The 19,889-nt window shown below is 36.0% G+C and overlaps 1 protein-coding gene across 1 annotated transcript; it reads right to left on the bottom strand.

The window, feature by feature from the left end:
- Positions 1-192: 192 nt before the first annotated feature.
- On the bottom strand, positions 193-16,450 carry LOC127857424 (uncharacterized). Its single transcript, XM_052393819.1, has 13 exons — positions 16,363-16,450; positions 11,968-12,197; positions 11,557-11,646; positions 10,677-10,851; positions 7,664-7,768; positions 7,117-7,175; positions 5,272-5,360; positions 4,221-4,314; positions 3,274-3,351; positions 2,769-2,926; positions 2,368-2,529; positions 951-1,142; positions 193-412 (listed from the first exon to the last, which is right to left on the bottom strand). The coding sequence occupies exons 1-13, from the start codon at positions 16,415-16,417 to the stop codon at positions 193-195; spliced, it is 1,707 nt and encodes a 568-aa protein (XP_052249779.1). The 5' UTR covers positions 16,418-16,450.
- Positions 16,451-19,889: the final 3,439 nt, after the last annotated feature.

Below are 19,889 nucleotides of genomic sequence, written 5' to 3'. Positions count from 1 at the left end.
GCATGTTGATACTGAGGATCATAATGATGATAATGATTATGATGCTGACGATGCTACTGATTATGCGGATGATTCTAATGCCCATTATGTTGACGATTATACTTGTTGTGGCTGCTGTAATGACGATGGGGTGGCAATTTTGCAGTGAAAGGGGCGATGGTTGTTATGTTAAGGTATATTATGGTGCTAGTTTTACAAGATAATTTGAAAGAGGTAGCCTCTCTTTCCGGTGTATATATTAAACAGTATTACACCGTTATATCCTCTCTTATACCTTACCTGATCGCATCCCAGTTTCGAATTTATTCCATATTCGAGCTGACATTGTTCTGTGGGCGAGTGCAGCTCCCCGGGTTGCTTGGTCGAGTGGATTTTGTACTCGTTCGTGGCGTCTCCAGAGTCCAGCAGGCAGCTGGAAAGAACGTTGAATCCATGAGTCGTGTTCCAGAAATATCATTATCGAATTCGCTTAATGTTAACATAAATCGGCGTAAGTTAAATATGTTCATTCTTTTCCTAGGTCAGATTTGCCGCTGCAAGTGGTTTACAGGATTTTAATGCACATAGCGTTAAAGCATCTGAATTTGCAACTGCGTCGTTTGATTTGGTTTGAATGGTTGATTGGGGAGTACACACTGGTCGGTACACTATTTCCAAAATATATAAGCAGACATTCGAACAAGTGATTACAAGTTGTTTATTTTTGCTATTGCAATAAATAATTCCCCATTTGCTATTGGTTTCCGAATTGTTTGAAGTCATTAAACATCAATTGACTTTTGAAATATAAGGCATTATACTATTGCCTTAAAATCAATCAACTATGAAGCACCATTAATGTGTGACTTATTTAATTGATTCTGTCTGTTTTGGGGTCCGTACTGGTACTAACGTGTCTTATCGGCCATGATGGTCCGGTGAATAGAACCTGATGTTCTATATAGACTCACTTGTTAGTACCCAGAGACTTGATATAATTTTTGAACTGCTTTACGGAGCATGTCGAGAAGCGCCAGGGGTTCACCGTGTACTCATCGCTGCTATTGAATGAGGACACAAACGGGGCCATGATGAACTTTGAGTCGGCGGAACAAGCCGAGGCAACGGAAACACTTCTTTCGCCGTCATGATCGGAACCGAGGCTGCAACCCAAAACTGCATGCATTAAAACCAATGCGCTATGCTTTAAAGGTTGCACATTCCTGCCTTTTTACATATATATAACAATATAGCAAATATTTGGACGCTGAATGTTACATATGGTGCAGGGGCCTTTTCACAGATTTTGGCATGTATTGAAGTTTGTCATTAAATGCTTTATATTGAGATATGTAAACCATGTATAGAAAAAGTTCCATTAAAAAAAAAAAAAGAAAAAAAAGAAGAAAAAAAGGAAACCTCAATTGGGCTCGAACCACTGACCCCTTGAGTAAAAGTCTATCGCTACACCACTCGGCCATCCTTGCTCATACGATTAGTGATGAATTTTTATACTTTATATAAGCTATCCCCGTAGTTTCACAAAATATAACGACATACAACAGCATAACTCTAAATTATTCAATCGTTTTGCGTTGCGACGCTTTATAATTTTTAGGTTTTTAAATCGTCAAAATATGCATATAATGGATATTTGTTAGCATGGTAAATGTTCAGAAATACTGTTTCCTCACAAGCATCATCCCTACAACGCAAATTTACGAATCTGAAACACTTTTGTTTTATTTGTCAATTTACGTTACCATTGATGTATGTGAATTATTTTGAAGTCATTTATTGGTGTGGGCTTTTGTAGTTAGTGAGTTAAGTTATAGTTCCTGAATAAACATCAACTGTTTAGTAAGGTGACCACAAACCCATGCCAGTGCGCCGCCAAGTGGGTTGTTGTTGTTTTGTTTTTTATCGAGTGCACCGGGATTGTCTCCCATATGGCCATCGCCCCCAGAGAGACGTGTTAGTTGGTTACGGGGGATAGTGCAAGATACAGGAGACACCCCGTTCCAGAGGTGACCCTGGGTCTTTTTAGTGCCCGGTGTATAGCACCTAGTACACTGCACCTCGGTTTAACGTCTCATGCGAAAGACGAGTTAGTAGGTTAGGTGCAGCGGGGGATCGAACCAGCGATCTCTGAATTGTGAAGCCAGTGTGTTACCACTAGACCACGGATCCGCTACATCCCCGCCAAGTGGGAGAAGGACCAGGCCCTTTTATACGAGTCTTTGTAAAACAGCTGTAGAACGCCGGCGGCAGCAAACGAAAGATTACGTTTATTCCAAAAATGCATTCTTATACACAGGTATGCACCTACACGTACATTGATCAAAAGAACATACATGTACATACCGGTATGATAGTATATGAACTTACTTGTGTCCTAATTCGTGCGCAGCGACACTTGTCGTTGTGTAGTAGTCGTCGTCCTCTTGAATGGACACACGATCTCTGTTACACACGCCGTTCAACCAAGCCATCCCTACCAAGCCGTACGATCTCTCTCCAGAATCTTTGTCAGTCGAGTATATGTCGTATCTACGAGATTTTATACAAATTACACTAATCAATGCATATCTGAGTGTTGTTGTTTCTGTACGAACGATTACATTACAACAAAAACAATAGTATACGTTAATGTGATCATCATATGCTAGTACACATATTATACTAAGTTGAAAGTTATCTGTATCTTCTACGAGAATGTCTGGTTTGCTTTGTTAACAATGGCTGGTTCGATTTAATGCATATACTGGATATGCTAAGTTACGACCTACTCGGTAAACACCATAGCGTGATCATTATCGGGTGTGCCAGAGAGACCCGCAAGCCAGCCGGCCAGTTGTTCGATGTAGAATGCACCATCTGCAACCTCCCTCCCCTCAACCGTCTCCACCGTTTGCGCATTCGGTAACGGATTGTTTGCAGCAATCGTCTGCAAAAACCATCCAGACACTTGTTCACATATAAGCTAGATAGATACATCAAATATTGACAATAGTACACACAAAACACACCAAAAATCAGAATTGAGTAAAAAAGTGCGTAATCATCGCGTCTATGTATATTCATAATTTGAAAATAATAAATAATGCCATGCAGTGGAGCCCCAAAGCATCAAATTTTTTTTGTACCTGGATTTGGGCTCGTATGCCTCTGTTGCTGATGCTACTGATGCTAAGCTATTAAATTTTTAATATGAAAAAAATGCTGATTATGGGCATGAGAGCCAAGAAAACATAAATCATAAAACTCTAGCAATCTTCAGTCTTTGAACCCTACCTTGTAAATGATGATTCCAGTCATAGTCACGTAAATATTCAACTCAGGATCTTCGATGCTTTCATAGCGAAGACTCACCTAAAATGGCACCATAATTGCGTTTACTGTTGGTTAAGGCAAAAATCAGTACCAGACATAACAAATGTTAATAAAATATGTGGTCATTTTTTTTTCAAATTACAGCACTGACATTATATAGTATACATTTTAAGAAGATTCCAGCTTTTTGTCAAGTAGATCAACGGATGCAAACGGATATATTAATGCACTATAAATAAAATAAACCGGTATACATGTTTGTGAATCGTGTAAAGCGCCTATCAGAAAACGGATGTTAATATACCATATAATTTAATTTGGGTATTAATATTCCAGCTTTAAAAGACTTCGTGTGCGTCATAATTCATGATAGGCGCACATTGTTTTTGAACTTTGCATTAACGCACGGAGAAAAAAACCCACATTTTTAACATTCCTTCAAAGTTATCATTTTCTTGTTAAATGTTACGACATTTAATAAAGCGTATATTAATACCGGTGACATATATCACAAGGCAATATAGCAAAACATTTCGCCCGAGCATTCATGAGTAAATTTGTATAATTATGTATATGAAGAAGTCAGTCAAGTAGACATAGATCTGTGGTAACGAATTGGCTTCACGATCCGTGAATAGCACAGTTCGATTCGCATTCACATCCGACGTATTTATCATCGTTCGCATTAGACGTTTTACACAAATGCAGTGTTTTACATGCCACCGCGTTCTTAAAGACATGATAAGTCAATAATTTCTGGAATGGGGCGTCTTCTGCCATCAGTAACATTAATAAAAAACCATGAGGGCGAGGTCATATGGAGAAGATCCCGATGTACTCCAGGCGTTCTACTACGAAACAAACGTGCACACATTCAAAAACACGCACGAACGCCCTATATATCCTACCCCGTTAATGATGTGAGAGAAACGCTTCCGGATGAACAACTCAGTTGCCTGATCCTTAGTCAAAGTGGCCGTTTCAACAGCTTTTGCATAGTACCTGCAAACATAGTCAGAACTCGCTTAAACAACAAACAAATTTCCTGGACGAGTGTTGTTTACATTTCGTGACGTCATTTGACGTTGCAACGTCATTTCAGCAAAATAACACAATGCGATAGGTCAATAAACGAAAACTAAGCCAATGAAAACGCTTAATTTTTTTATTATATACCTGCTTTATACTCCCCCAAAAATACAAGTTGTATCAATCTGTAAAATAAAACTGCACAGAAATAATACCCGTATTATGCTACTCGCTAGTGTTCCAATTCCGTATTACCATACTAGCCGGACTACTTTAAATGACGTCACTTTGAATGCAAAAAAATATAAGAGCATTCCTGGTTAAAAATGAACGCTTAAACACATTTTTTTTTAACTTCAATGATTCAAAGTTGTATATAATAAAAGGAATATTACGCAAGTCAATTGTTACAAGTGTTTGTATCAGTCTCGTGGCTTGCGCTATTTTGTATCACACTCGAGGCTCCGCCTCTCGTGAGATACGCCATCACACAAGCAACTCGACTTATACAAACACATGGAACAATTGACTGGCGTCATATACCGTATGTATTACACATGTGTAATAAAAAAAATGTAATGGTTGTATTACATGGGAAACTGGGTATAGCATGTGATAAAAATATATATTATTTATCAACTGTATATTGCTCAATCGTTGCAACAAAACTTCGTAAATGTAATGAGCTGAACAAAAAACGAAACATTAGAGTAATAATATGGCATAAAACCACAAAAGAACAATATCTAAATCAGTTATTAATTGCATACATTACTCTAAAAGTAGAGCGTTTGTTTGGTAATATTACTGTTTTCATTAGTTAAAATCTTATGAGCCGATGTGTAAGGGAACGTCATGCCATATTCAAAAGTCAAGGCCTTTCTAAATAAGGAACTCTGCAATTCACGAGCAAGACCATGTACTCCATACTTTTTCCAGACGGAAGGGTCAGCTCCGACAAGGATTTCCAGGGCGTACGTTTTGGTTGATTGTCTCTTCTGACGACGAAGATGAAGTTTCTGTTATTGAAACACATAATGTATCATTTAAATAATCCTTATAAACGGTAGAAATTCTTCAAATATACTTTTGAGGATACAGTTAATTATGGTACATTTAATAGGTATTCACAACTAAAGAAACGCGATAGCACATGATGATAGCACATTGAAAAACGGATTGAAGCAAGACACGTGTCCATGGGGCATGCCGCTTTTATGGCCAAATTGGTCTTTTGACATTTTAGGGTTGGGAGACTTGTACAAGCGGCAAGACGTATCCTGCTGGGGGTCATTTTGTGGTTTTCTAAGTGCATGATAAAATCAAAGCGCTGAAGGCACTGAAGTTGTTCGCTGATGTCGTCCTTGATTAGCTTGTACGCATTGCACATGCTAATCAGTGTGCACAGGCTAATCTTATTTGACGTGCATTAAGCCCCGTTTTCCCGTGAAAGCAGCCAATATGTACAGATTTCAATGATTAACACTAGACTGGCAAATGTCGTCTTACAAGCTGGTATATACACTCACTGCTAGAGCAGAATCACTTGTCGTCTGCTGCAGACAGGCAGCGGTAATCGTCCCTAGCAGAGTGAGTTGAGGTTCCTACCGTACTCGAGGCTTGTAAGCATATACTGATTTGCAAAATATGCTCTGTAAATTTAGTCGGCCGCTAACGCGACCAACTAAAAACGGTTACAGTCCGGAGCAGCTTTTTATAGCCACATTGCACCTTTGATATCAGTGTAACCGTGATATTAAAGGTAAGTGGACGGGTGGTACGCTTGAAACGTCGTTTTAAGATGGGTAACAATTGTGCCAAGTTATTTATTTAAAATTCATCAATCTATGGCAAAGTTATGGCATAGACAGGCACTGTCACACTGGTTGATGGCAAATTTTACGTTTTACCTCTAGGTAATATATTGAAATTTGACGTAAGGAGACGGGCGTTACACGAAACACATTCTCTTTTTATGGTTAAATGAACTTGTTTACAGGTTTTGACATGTTTTGAAATGTGTAATTAGAAGCTTTAAATTGATAAATGTAATCATCGGAACAAAACTAAATCACAGAATAAAACAAGATAAAAATAAATAGAGAGAAAAAAAGCCTCAAATCCTGGGCTCGAACCACTGATTCTTTGAGTAAAAGTGTAACGCTTAAACCACTCCATGCTGATATACATTATGTGGATCTTTATACTTCAAATACGCAATCCAGGTAGTGTCACGAAATATAACGATAACAACAAAACTTTCCAAATTATTCAATCGTTTCGCATTTGTAACGCTTAATAATTTTCAGGTTTTTAAATCGTAAAACATGCATGTAATGAATTTTTTAGAGCATGGTAACTGTTTAGTATTATAGTTACCTCGACAATAACATAACTGCAAGCAAAATGTGCAAATCTGAAACGATTGTTTTCGATTTTGTGTTTTTTTCTAGACCGTTAACAGATACCTTTAATTAACATATGTACCAAGTATTTTTATAATACATCAATTTATGGTCAACTATATAGCTCTGACAGGTATGTTCAACCGGAGACGTCGGACACTCGTAATATACAGACATACAGTGCGACTTGTATGCTACTTGTTTATCTTCCATTTAGGCAATACATACAATTATATAGAAGCTTGTTCAGTATGAATAAAAATCCACGTAGCACGATGCAAAACTACATGGTAATATTAATACAGTATGATTTCATATACACGTAAAAAGCAATGCTTTATTATTTAATAAAATGAACCATTTTCATCACCTCTGAAAAGGCATCTAACTCGCTCTTCATCAAGAGTTGTCGTAATTCTTTGGCAAGCTCTGAAACCACCCACGCAACATACATTTACAACTATTCATTCATTTAAAATAAATTTCAAACAAATCGCTTATATCCATGTTTTCTTTAAAACTTTGAGAAAAACCGTGTACAATGTTGTTGATAATTTTTAATATGTATTGTTATATTTATAATTGATATACTTATTTGCCATTTGTTTGTGATACGATAAGTGGTGCACATCTGAAACTATTTCCGATTTCTTAAACTATTGCATAAATATACACGAAAGTATTGTTGTCTGTTTTTGAAACTGTCATAGATGTGCAGTTTTAGCTTTATTGGTGTTTCATATGTATGTACATGTATCTGAAACTGCATGCATATCGTACATCGCATATCATCGAATAAACAGTTGAATATAAACTTCAAAATTTTCCCTGAAAACAAATGGAACTATAAAAAATTTGCACCTGTAACTATTTCGTATATACGATTAGATTGGTCTGAAAACAGAGGTACTACTTGCCTTTTCCAACAATGTCATTAACGACCGCAGAGTCATCACGACCACGTTCGGGCTTGGGATGGTAAAGGTCCACGTCGTCTGGGGCGCTCGTCGGTATTGGGGCGTCTATATTTGATGGCGTAATGAATAAAGTGTATTCGTATGTAGAGAATATGTGTATGTTATCAGTTAAATCACGTTAATAATTATATAACTATTGTTTTCTCGACACAAATTAATATTGTATTCGGCATATACAAATCGAGAAAACTTATTCGCCACTTTCCCTATTTAAGTATGCAATTTAACGGACTACTGTTCGTCTTTGGCGGTCATCGTTATTCCGAGATTGTGCTATGTATTTATCAGATCACAAGACTAACTGATCGTTTGTAAACCGTGAATAAAAATGGATTGTATACCGGTTGACTGCTTACGTTCCGCCGACCAATACCTTTCCCGGAGTGTCTTTCTCAAGACCCAAAACTCATCACGGTGCCTATACCACGTGACTTTTTCGGGTCTGTGCTGGGAAAATAAAGGGCGGCCCAGTGAAAATTGTTAAGGATTTTAAATATTTCATAATTTTTTATAGCATAAAGTGGAGAGCCCGCCCATTCGTAAGAGCTTTTTTTATACGTATCGTGATATTTTTAAACAAATAAGTATGTTTTCAGTAAAGTGCAACCGAGCGTTTGAACGGTAAGAAACATGTCGGATCAGTGTGGGGACTTCATATTACAAACGCGCGGTTGCACTTTACTGAACAAATGCTTATGTGTTGCAAAAGATCATGATACCTATAGAAAACTCTCAAAACTCTCACGAATGAGCGGGCTCTTCACTTTATCCATTAAAAATTGTGAAATATTTAAAAAGACATCATTACCAATGTTAACTGGGTCGCATTTTATTCTCCAAACACAGATCTTAAAAAGTCACTTGGTAAAGGCACATGCTTTCACTTTTTTGTTCATATTGTACATTTGTTATTTCTTTACTTTAACCCAACGCTTATTCCAAAAACATTAAGAGGAAGCAACTTAAAACTTAAAAGGTGGATCGATCTAAACGAGTGAAAATGTAAATGGTAATATATTACATCTTGATTCTATCTTTAAAGAGTTATTGCCCTTTATTATATGTACGCATCATTCTTGTCAAGGGCTGTTAATTTTTTTTACGATGTTAAATTCCAAGGGCAGATAGTGCCCTTGCTAATTAACTCAATAACTCGAAACCTCGTAAACAGGAAGCTATCAGAAAGAGTTGAAGTGTAGTGCATAAGAACAATAAATTTTGCTTCAATGTTTTCAGAGTTATTTCCTTGTGTACAACCGACATAGGAAGTTTCTCTGACATGTTTTAGACAGACAGACAGACAGACAGACAGACAGACAGACAGACAGACAGACAGACAGACAGACAGACAGACAGACAGACAGACAGACAGACAGACAGACAGACAGACAGACAGACAGACAGACAGACAGACAGACAGACAGAAAGAAAGACAGACAGACAGCAGACAGACAGACAGAAAGACAGACAGACAGACAGACAGACAGACAGACAGACAAACAGACAGACAGAAAGACAGACAGACAGACAGACAGACAGACACACACACACCCAGACACACATCCAGACACACACACCCTCAGACACACACACAACCAGACACACACCCAGACACACACAAAAGCAGAAAGTTAGACATACGAGTACACACAAACACAAACCCAGACACACAGACACCCAGACCGACAGACAGACAGACAGACAGACAGACAATGATTCCCGAAATTAGGTATGAGCACATAAACGTAAGAGTACTTGAATATGTGAGTTCGCCCATGAACACATGGTAAGGTTGAATAAATCGCGATATGACCTAATATGTGTTTAAAACAGCAAACACTATCCAACAAACGAATGAATTATCGAACAAAGTATGTGCACTGATGTGGCTCTGTAATTTCTGTTTGAAAAGTTTATTTAATATGCAAAATGAGAAAGAGCACGCATAAGAGCTAGTTCATATATAATATAAGGCTATTATGCTGTTTATATACCATACTCACTACAACGTTTACAAATGGCAGGTTTGAAATAATTCGTTTTCTTTACACTCATGATCGCGTAAAACGTTAATTATACACGTTTTCATTCGCAATTTATTTAAAGAATCACCACAAATGTCAAATACCATACATAAAATGCATAGTTGTTTCATTGATCTATAAACATATAACGGATTGAATATAACTGATTTATAATTAACGTTTCCAAACTTTTATTAAATCTTTTCCCCAGAATATGCTGTGCTATTTATAGCTGAGCTTCTTTTACCTTTATCAATGATAATCAGCGAGGTATGCTGATTAGAAAAATCGGGCTATCTCAATCGGACTGGCTCGGTCTTTTACATAGGTCGCAATTGTGAAGATTTTTTTCATGGTATGATAACTTAGACGAGCTGCTTTGCAGCATCGTCAAAAACAAAATCAAGCATACGCATTTGTTTTCAAATCTATTGTAGAAGATGTATCTTTGATAATGCATTTACATCACGAACTGATGCTGATGTAACCGACATAAGAGGCCAGAAACAACATTTTTGATATTAAGAGGGTACACCTGCGAAACATATGACATATATACTTAACCATTAAGTTGCACATTGAGCCGGTAACAATAATAGGTTATCTGGTTAATTTTGGTAAAGTGTTAAATCCCTAATTATTTAAACCCTTCAAGCATATGTAATGAAAAGTGATTTTTAATTTAGGCTGTGATCAGTTATAGTAAAGCTAAACGGTATTTATGTTGTGGCCAAAGGTCTTTTGTGCCAAAGATATTAGGTTTTTTTCTGTGAGACGAATTACATAGTCAGCAAATGCTTCATAGAACAATCGTCATAAAAAGGTAATGGTTATCATTTATTTAAGCTGCCTCATTGTTACAGGAGAATCTTATGATATAAATATCATGAATGGTTTAACTAGGCAGTACAAATGTATATACAGGTTACCTTCGCTAATGTGATCCCGTCTAGCAATATCGCTAATAATACGCTTTCCTGTGCGATTTACCACCCTGGAAAGCATATGGGGATTAAGCTTGTTGCCGGCCAGTGACCTTGACACAAACATTTCCCGCGTCGGGTTGATTTCAAAGGCGTAATTGTCAATCTCCAAGCTACCAGTCTAGAAATTAAAAACAGAAATCACATTGAGTCCATGTCATTCTTACGTGTTAAGAGCTTTATTGCACATACATTTGTCATGTTTATGTATATGCGTTGCTAGCCGTAGAGGAATGGGAACATATCTTTGCTAAGTATGCGTCTGCACCCCATTCATGTGCGAATAAATGCACCTCATTCATGTGAAAATTGATAATAATGTAGTTTTTGGTTTGCTGTTAAAAAATAGCCGAAGGCAATGTCCTTGCATCAGCGGTCAACTGCATCCAGAATCATTCTCCGGCGATCCGATAATTTACAAATACACTAATGCTTAAAAAATTATCGAATTTCATTACAAGTGATAAATCCTTATTGTAACAGTTAAATGCATATGCGTAGATTTATGTACGTATATTGCTTTCGTCGCGGCATTCATTTGAACAGGAATCGTAATCTGAAAGTTCGTTTGCGCAAATTTAAGACAACGCCATACAATCAGAAAATTACCGTGTAATAAGTCTATTTGGTGTGGGTTTTTTTTTAATTTAAGTGCTTTTTTATTAAGTAAATATTGCTATAATCATGAAAAAATATAAGCTATGCTGTTAACATTGATTTACAAACAGAACAGCTTATTTATCATCTACACGTTAATACAACCTAAGTTAAGACTTCTCTAATGACTTTGTAAAAACCAGCCCTTATTCACTTAACAGTTCCTTACCAGTGTTCGTCGGCACGCGCCCTTTGATCTCTTGGCGCATTCAACCATGAACGAACCACCATTTTCCTTGTCGTGGTAGAACTTCACATCCTAAAACCAAGATGGCACACAAATAAGATAAAACGTGGGCCTTCGAATAAAATAATATAACACCTACATGGTGAGGAACAAACTTTGAATGCCTATCGTTTTCTGTCGAAAATGTATACAAACCTTATTTAAACAGCCTTCATGGCGTATAGTTGCTGTTTCCGTATCGTTCTACTTACCATACCGTGGAACACAGTTTCTGTCAAATTTAACGTTCGGGTTGCTGGAATGCGAATATCGTAAATTATTTCGAAAGTTTTTCTCTATATCAAATGGACAAGCCAACAATAGAAATGTATTAGCCTATGTTATCAAACTTACAGTTATGGGCGCTGTTTCTTTTTTGACCAGTTTATTTTGACCATTCTCTGTGTGGACCTCGTAAACCGGAGCGTTCTGGTTCAGTCGCTTGTTTTCCACGAGTTTCAAGATCAAATCCTGTTGCCCGGTGCGCCTCAGCTTGAACTGAAGAGTTTCAGGCAACCCCAGGTCCAGATTGCGCGTCTTGGCGTTCTGGGTGATATCCTCAAGCCATACGGCCTGATTCAAAGCTGCAATACAACGATGCAATTTAAACGCTTCATAAAAAATTCCGGAAGGTTTTCAGAAGAAATCTGTCTTACAAACACAATATCTTTGCAAACGTTAAATAAACAGTTTCGCAAACTTAAAAATGACTCTTTAGAACTATTAACCGAGTCATGCTCTTCAAATAGAGATACAAAGATCATCAAGTTAACAGAATGTCATGATTTTGTTGTATAAAACACAAAATCAACAGTGGTTTGATAACATTCACGCGGATGGAAAACACTAGAAAAACAATAACACTTCAATTTACACAATTTTAATTAAATGTTTTATGGCAAAACTATTTTAAGGTGAGATGATCTGTTTGAACTAGCGGATCTGAAAGACGGCAGTTTCATTCACTGTGAAGTAACGTATGATAATGGAATAATGAAACCTTGCAAAATTTGACCTTTGATATATAATTCTTATATTAGAATTTTATATGTCTTTAGAAATCAGAACTTTGATGTGTAATAGTTTTTACTATATTTATTTACGCTTTAAGTCAAGCATTTTACACATTGGGAAGTTTATTCCGCATAGCAATTAACGTTATAGGTTAAGAATTATACAATATTCATTCTGAAAATCTTATAAAAATCATGAAACAAAACACTTTTTAAAATGTTTGTTTAACATATCTCTTTTAAAATTATTTAATATTATCTTTGAAAAGTATGTTCTGACTTAGTGTTAAATTTATACATAAAAAAGTTGACAAGAAATACAATCAGCTTGAGCGTGAACATTATTTTGAAAATAAAATTCAGTTGAAGAGTTATTTGAACAATGTGCGCACTCGTAAGTTAAAATTATAAGGTCAGTTATTATTTTAAAACGCTGCGTTTGGTTAATTGGCATTATTTGAAATACTTGCTTAAGCAAAAAAATCTTAATTGTAAATACATACACGCAATTAAATCAGGATCTGATACTGAGTATGCATAAAAATGCGGAAACAAATAAAATCAATAAATAAAAAACAATTTGCGTGATAGAAACAGCACAGTGTAACGGAAAGAAACATTAACAGCAGAAAAGCATAAGGCATGCTTTTACAGATTTTAATAATAGAGTTGAATTATATTATAAAAGAAAACATAAGAAAAGCCTATCCTGGACCCACCCCGTCAAGCTTTTTACGATTAGAGGTTAAGAACAACCTTAAGTTTTATTTAAGATTCAATACGGAATCAAAGGACATATACAGTCAAAACTGAGAACAACGGTCAGTCAAGGAAAATGACCTAAGTGGCCGTTGTCCACATGTGACCGTTGTTTTCGGATCACAATATTTAGATGGTTGGCAAGTTGCCTTAGTACATGTAGTATTGCTACGTCATAACCCCATCCAGTCGTTTGCATACAGTGTAAATAAGGCTAATTGCCGATAACTCAGCATAATATCATAATTAATAACATTGAATAATACATAATAATATCATATACATTGATTTAATTTCATATTGTTAATCAAATCAATGACTTTATCAACGATAGTATAATTGTTTACTCATGCATATCGTTCAGTCAATTACTTAAGCTTGTCACGTCCGAACAAGTATTATCAGCGGATTCTTTGTCATGAACCGAAAGTACGGTGTAACTGTACCGTTCTCATCCAAAAAAAGACGCCAATATGTTGTAAATATGTATTCGTACGCAAACAGCATTTTCATTCAAACTACCTCATACAAAATACAAACATAAAGAAATCCTCTTTCATAAATGCCTAACGTTTGTTATAAATATTGCAATTCAGTGTATGTTTTGCCTTTATAGACGATCACTTAGCCTTGTATCGCCTTCGTATAAAAACACTCGCCGGCTTAATGTTGTTTTTAACACTTTATTAGCGATTAAGATCAATTGACTTTGTCACGCACTCATGCGTTATGCCTGCAGCCGATAATTGCTACTAATACACATTGTTATTGTTAATTTCACCTGTTTCATGCAATCAGAACAGAACAAAACAAAACGTTTATTTTTCACCAAAGTATACAAAATATACAATAAGGGCAATATAACAAAGCAAAAATATATTTAGTATATGATAAACTTCCGGTAATATTAACACAAGGGATTTGCCAAGCATGATTGATGGATTATGGACAATTGTGTGTGTGTGTGGGGGGGGGGGTACTTATGTGGGTAAAAATATTACGAACTTTAATAATAATTAAATCTAATAATTAGTGTTTTTGGCCGGAGATGTGCGGTATAGCATTAAGTTTTGCACACGGCGTTTAGCCATCGTATTTTCCAGATAGATATATGTCTTTTTAAATGTTTGAGAATATCGATAGTTTCAATTCTAGTTATTAACCAAGGAACTTAAAATCATACAGGAAGGATGGTAGCGTAACGGATTTCACCACATGTGGCTATTGTTGGAAAGTTTCAATCCGCAATCCCCCGGGGGGGGGGGTAACTTCCTGTATACAGGTGTAAGGGGTGTGCCGATTTTATGGGGTGTGTTTTTCGACTAAAATTATCGATATGGGTATGGTTTTGAGCAACTAAGTATCGATAAGGGTATTGAAATCAGAAATTTGCTTGTATATAAATGCATATAGATTTGAAAGTATCAGTATCAAAATGGGTATGATAATTGTCATTCTTGTATATAAATGGGTATCAAAAAAGTAAATTTCAGTAGCGAGAAAGATGCAGTAACTCCGGGCAGTAACTTGACTGTTTTCATCTGTTGCTTGATCGACCAAGATGATACTGTGACGTCATATATTAACATACGTCGTATATTAAGGGACGAAATCATTATATACAAAATTCTTGTATTGAAATGGGTCCACTTTCTCAATGGTAGCTTATACAAATGAGTCTGCTTTTTCAAAAATCTTGTATCAAAATGGGTCGGCTTTATCAGAGTTCCGGTATAAAAATGGGTCACATTTCGGAAGTCTCGGCGGGACACCCCTAACCTAAAATTTGGAAAGTTACCCCCCCCCCCCCCCCCGGGCCGAAATCATTTCACGAGCATCGTTAACGCATGGGTGCGCCAGTACACACGAAGCAGGGATCTATACAAACAGTTTGTATAGGTCCCTGCAAGAAGTCACGAGGTCGGCGTGTTGACAGTACAAAGGCAATTTACGGCAGGTTGAGAAGGTAATTACATATTAACTAAGCATAACAGGCAGATAATAGAAATACCGTTAAAAATACTCGTATACTATATGGGCCGGTCGAGCATGCATGCTAGTGTCTTTTTATTAGTTGCATTTGTATCTGACACTAATCAGAAAGAGAAAAAAGGGGTTTGTTTTGGAGGGTAAGGCAAATGAACATTGTTACATAATATTAGTGGATTTGGAAATATGCAATCAAAATGCAAATTCAATAATAATGGTGAGACAAACTTTGACATATTTTATTTCGAAGATACCCCCATAATTATCCCCGGAAAACAAACCTTATAATTTGCTTACTCGGTAGCGGGCCGCTTTTATCAAAGGCAATTACCGCTTTCAGATGCTTTACCCGCAAAATAGACGAACAAATGATGTGCTATGGTTTTTCTTTTCACGACTTAAAACGACTGACCGTTGCTTTCAGTTCAAACATGACTTTCGTAGTGGAATAAACTGGCCTTGGATAAACCCATGCGACGTTTGTTTACTTGTTTGATATATTGATATCTTAGTCCGGATTCACAATACATTTTTTTTCACATGAAGTATCTGGAGAATAAATAACATATGACGTATTTGTATTTTTAAATGCTTCGTCCTCTAATGTTGTTTGAGGACGGATACAAAATATTTGTATTAAGCGCATTGTGCAGAGTAAACAATATGACCGTTTTACTAAAGATTCATGTATGGTTTCATTATGAAATGACTAAAATTTGCAATCAATTTTCAGCATCATAATTATAATTTCATATATATTCTGTTTTTATATCTGTCTGATTTTTTAATATGTCAATGTATACATTGCATAAGGTTCAATAATGTATTGCATAAATATTGCTTTATATTCTATCGTTCAGAGAATATCAAAACTGTTTCAATTACATATATTGTTCTCCAATATTTAATAGAAGGTTTAGGCTAAGTAAGCGGTGTTCAATGAACAGCCAAATGTAATCAAACTTAAGTATTATTGTGTACATCTTACCATGAATTGTCCCAAAAGTACAGAACATAATGCACAATAACTCCATGCAGTCCATGTTGTGGATCTGTTCTTACCTGCCGCCGATACAAGATTGCGAAGACCGTATGTAAACCCGCGGGTATATTGTTACACAAAGAAGCGGGTAAAAAACGGAAGACAGATATATTTACAGTGTGTCCGTTTCTGATATTTTTTGTAAAGAAGTTAGAAGACTGAAGTGTAACTTGAGAGCTTGATTTAACGGCTGATAGGTTACAGAGAAGTCATACAAAAATATAACGAGCAGTTAATAGAAACACGATTACTGTATCGGGTACAAGTCAACGACTGTCGCCGGATGCAGTAATTAAATCTAGCAGAAATATTACACAGCACATTGGTGTCAACCTAATATTCAACATCAAAGTGTGTCACGCAAGGTGTTAAATACAGATGAACGGGAGCGTAACCCTGAAGGAACGCACTTTGTAGCCGACCTTAAGTCGGTATGGAGCACCAACACATGTTGATAATGTGAATTACCAAAACAGTTGTTTCTTTTTACTTTTACAAGACGGTATCTGCGCACCGTATTTACAGTCTTCCGCAATTGTGCTATTATCATAATACATCGCTGATATGCATGCACTAAATGGTGATTGGTTTTATTTTAATTACGGTACCTTTAAACAACTTGCTACAGATGTATATAAAATATTTTCAAATTTTTTGATATACTTTTTTATGAACAATTGCATATTCAAATACAATTTTTTACGTGTAAAATCTCTTCACATTCAAATAATGATTTTCAATGTGTTATAATTCCAAATGTCAAGTGAAAGCTTGCATTGTTGTAAAGTAGTGTTTTATTGAATATGTTTGTGTTTCTCCCATAATATTTAAAAACAACAACAACAATAACACTAAAACCAATATTTATTTCAGCAATAAAGCTGACAAAACACATTTAGCCTACACAAGTCAATATCAAATTCTTATGGTTGAGATATATATATGTGTTTACTAAAAGATACCATAGGAAGCAAACTTGTCATTGTGTTGACTTTCATTGATATTTTTTCGGCGTTAGCTGTATACGCCAGCTTTTCACCTTAGCCTGACCTTTGTTAGCGTCCAATAGAATTCAAATAAAACTTCCCGCGGCCAAGTACAGATGAATATACTTCATTGACTGCATTGGCTGATTTGAGAATACGACCAGAACATTGGAAACATGTCCGCGTCTTTGTAACACTGTTTTACTGCGTGTTCAGCATGAAACAATTTTATATCTAATGAAAAGGCTTAATAGATAGAACAGTTTTACACTCAATCTCGACATCAATACAGTTTGTGCGTCCACCTTTTATTTTCAGAAGATTTTCAGCGCGAGAACTTTTTCACTTAAAGGCTATGTCCTCATATTTAGTACTAACTTCCATATTCCTGTCAACATGTTAACATGTTAAAGTATAGAGAGCAGTGGAAGCGAAGACTCACTTTAATGCATTGCATTTCAACTCGCGAGGTATATCGGGTCAATTTGCGGCCACTGTGTGTGAATGTCAGAGTTTACATACAGGTCATCGCTGCGTCTCTACCCTATGTACTGATCGGAGTTCGCGGCCAGGAAAATAATCGTTACATAAAAAAGACGCTAAAGCGTGAACTAGGTGAACTGGAATTTTCTTTAGACCAGACAGATGTTAAATGAAGATATCCAGCGATATCATATGGTATGTCAATAATAGATTCTTTATGTGTTTTACAACAATACCATGATAAATATTATTTTTAATTAATTTAACAAGAATTATGCCATCATATTGACTAATGAATTAAGCATGAGCGCAATGATTCTCGATACTGTTAATAATCGAATCAAATAGCAACGCCAGACAAACCACTAAAACAGGTTTGTTCGAAGAACGCGCGTATAAATATTTAAAATATGTACGGATACTTCGCGTGTGGCCGATTGACTCATATGTTTTAATTTCACTTCCATTCTTCTTTTGGTTTTCTGTTTTGTATACGTTTATGACCAGCAATATGTAATAATGTAAAATAAGCCGCGAAAACTCCGCGTATCATCCGTACTGTGTTTGCTGCAGCTAAGAACTGCACAGAAAAAGACATTTGCTATCTTTGATCTCATTCATTGAAGTTTTTACCTTTCATTAACTGCAACCACAATCAACGCCGTATATCTTTTTTAAAGATATTTCTTGTTAATCTTAACATGCTATTATTACAGTATTGATTGAAAGAATGAAAACTTGTATATGTATATTGTTCTGACATATAAAATCTTTTAATAAGTATTCTCTTGTAATAAAAAGTATATAAGTAAGAAGTATACCTAATGGGGGTAAAGAGATAATATAATCGTATTTAAATAATTTAAAAAACATGTTCAAAAGTTCCTTTATTTTATACAATGTATGAATGTTGCAGAAATTATGCATATGTAACGAAAGCACAAAAAACTTTTTATACAATTGCATGTAAGTATATACATAAGGTAACTGTATCTCAAACTTATTGTATTTAGGCACTAATTTATAAAAATAACTTATTAACGCGATGAGGAAATACATTTATTAGACCTTGCATACAATCTGTCTACATTTGTAGGTTTAGGTGAAACCTAATTCTGAGATGTACAGTGTTAATATCTCGCAACTCTTGATCGTTCACCATTAAATGCAGACACAAATTAACTTGTTTTAACATTATGAAAAACATGATTCACTTAACTACTAAGGTCAGAACTTTATACTATAACACTTTTATTTTCTTAAGTCGTATAATATATTATTTGTTGTCGAATCTAAAAGACATATGCCAAGGGACCCCATTTTGCAAGGTCTCATCATTCCGGGGGTTATTTCACACTACAAACAAAACTGGATTGTAAGACAATTGTTAGGCGAAACAGATATCGTCTACATTTGAAGAGCATGTGTCGGTTGAAAGTACACAAGATTCGTATGGATGTGTACGTGTGCGAATATGTTTATGAAACTGTTTGATTAAATTGTGTTTGTTTGGCAGAACTCTTCAGAAATACTTAAACATTTTTTTAAACGTGCTTATGATATCGTTTTGTTGCGGCTATGAAAAGGGCTTATGGAAACTACAAAAGACGCCAAGACACGCAATATTGACCTGCGATTGCCGGAAACGCTACAGTGCAAGCTAAAGCGCCGTGGAGAACTTTTTCATTTACGTCACAGGAATAGCAATCGCCGACATCTTCAGTGGCTCAGTCGGCAGAATTGGCTACATGAAGTTCATTGGGTTCCACTTAGATAACTACGGGCCTAATATTTTCCTAAATTCGCTACGGTTGTACGGAATCGCCGTGTCCCTAATTTCCACTGTTATGAACGTAGTCGACGCTCAACACTTTAGTCGGTTCAAGGAAAATACGAAGAGAAAAGAAAAAAGCAGAGATTCCGGAGTTAAAAAATCAGGTTGTTGTCACTGACAAGTTTTTAGGGATTCATTACATATTTCTTGTGAATATATCAACTCCAATT

Source organism: Dreissena polymorpha, chromosome 14 (assembly GCF_020536995.1).
Source record: "Dreissena polymorpha isolate Duluth1 chromosome 14, UMN_Dpol_1.0, whole genome shotgun sequence".
Taxonomy (NCBI): Eukaryota; Metazoa; Mollusca; class Bivalvia; order Myida; family Dreissenidae; genus Dreissena; species Dreissena polymorpha.
Note: the sequence above shows the minus strand (reverse complement) of the source record. Positions and strands in the feature narration are given on the sequence as shown.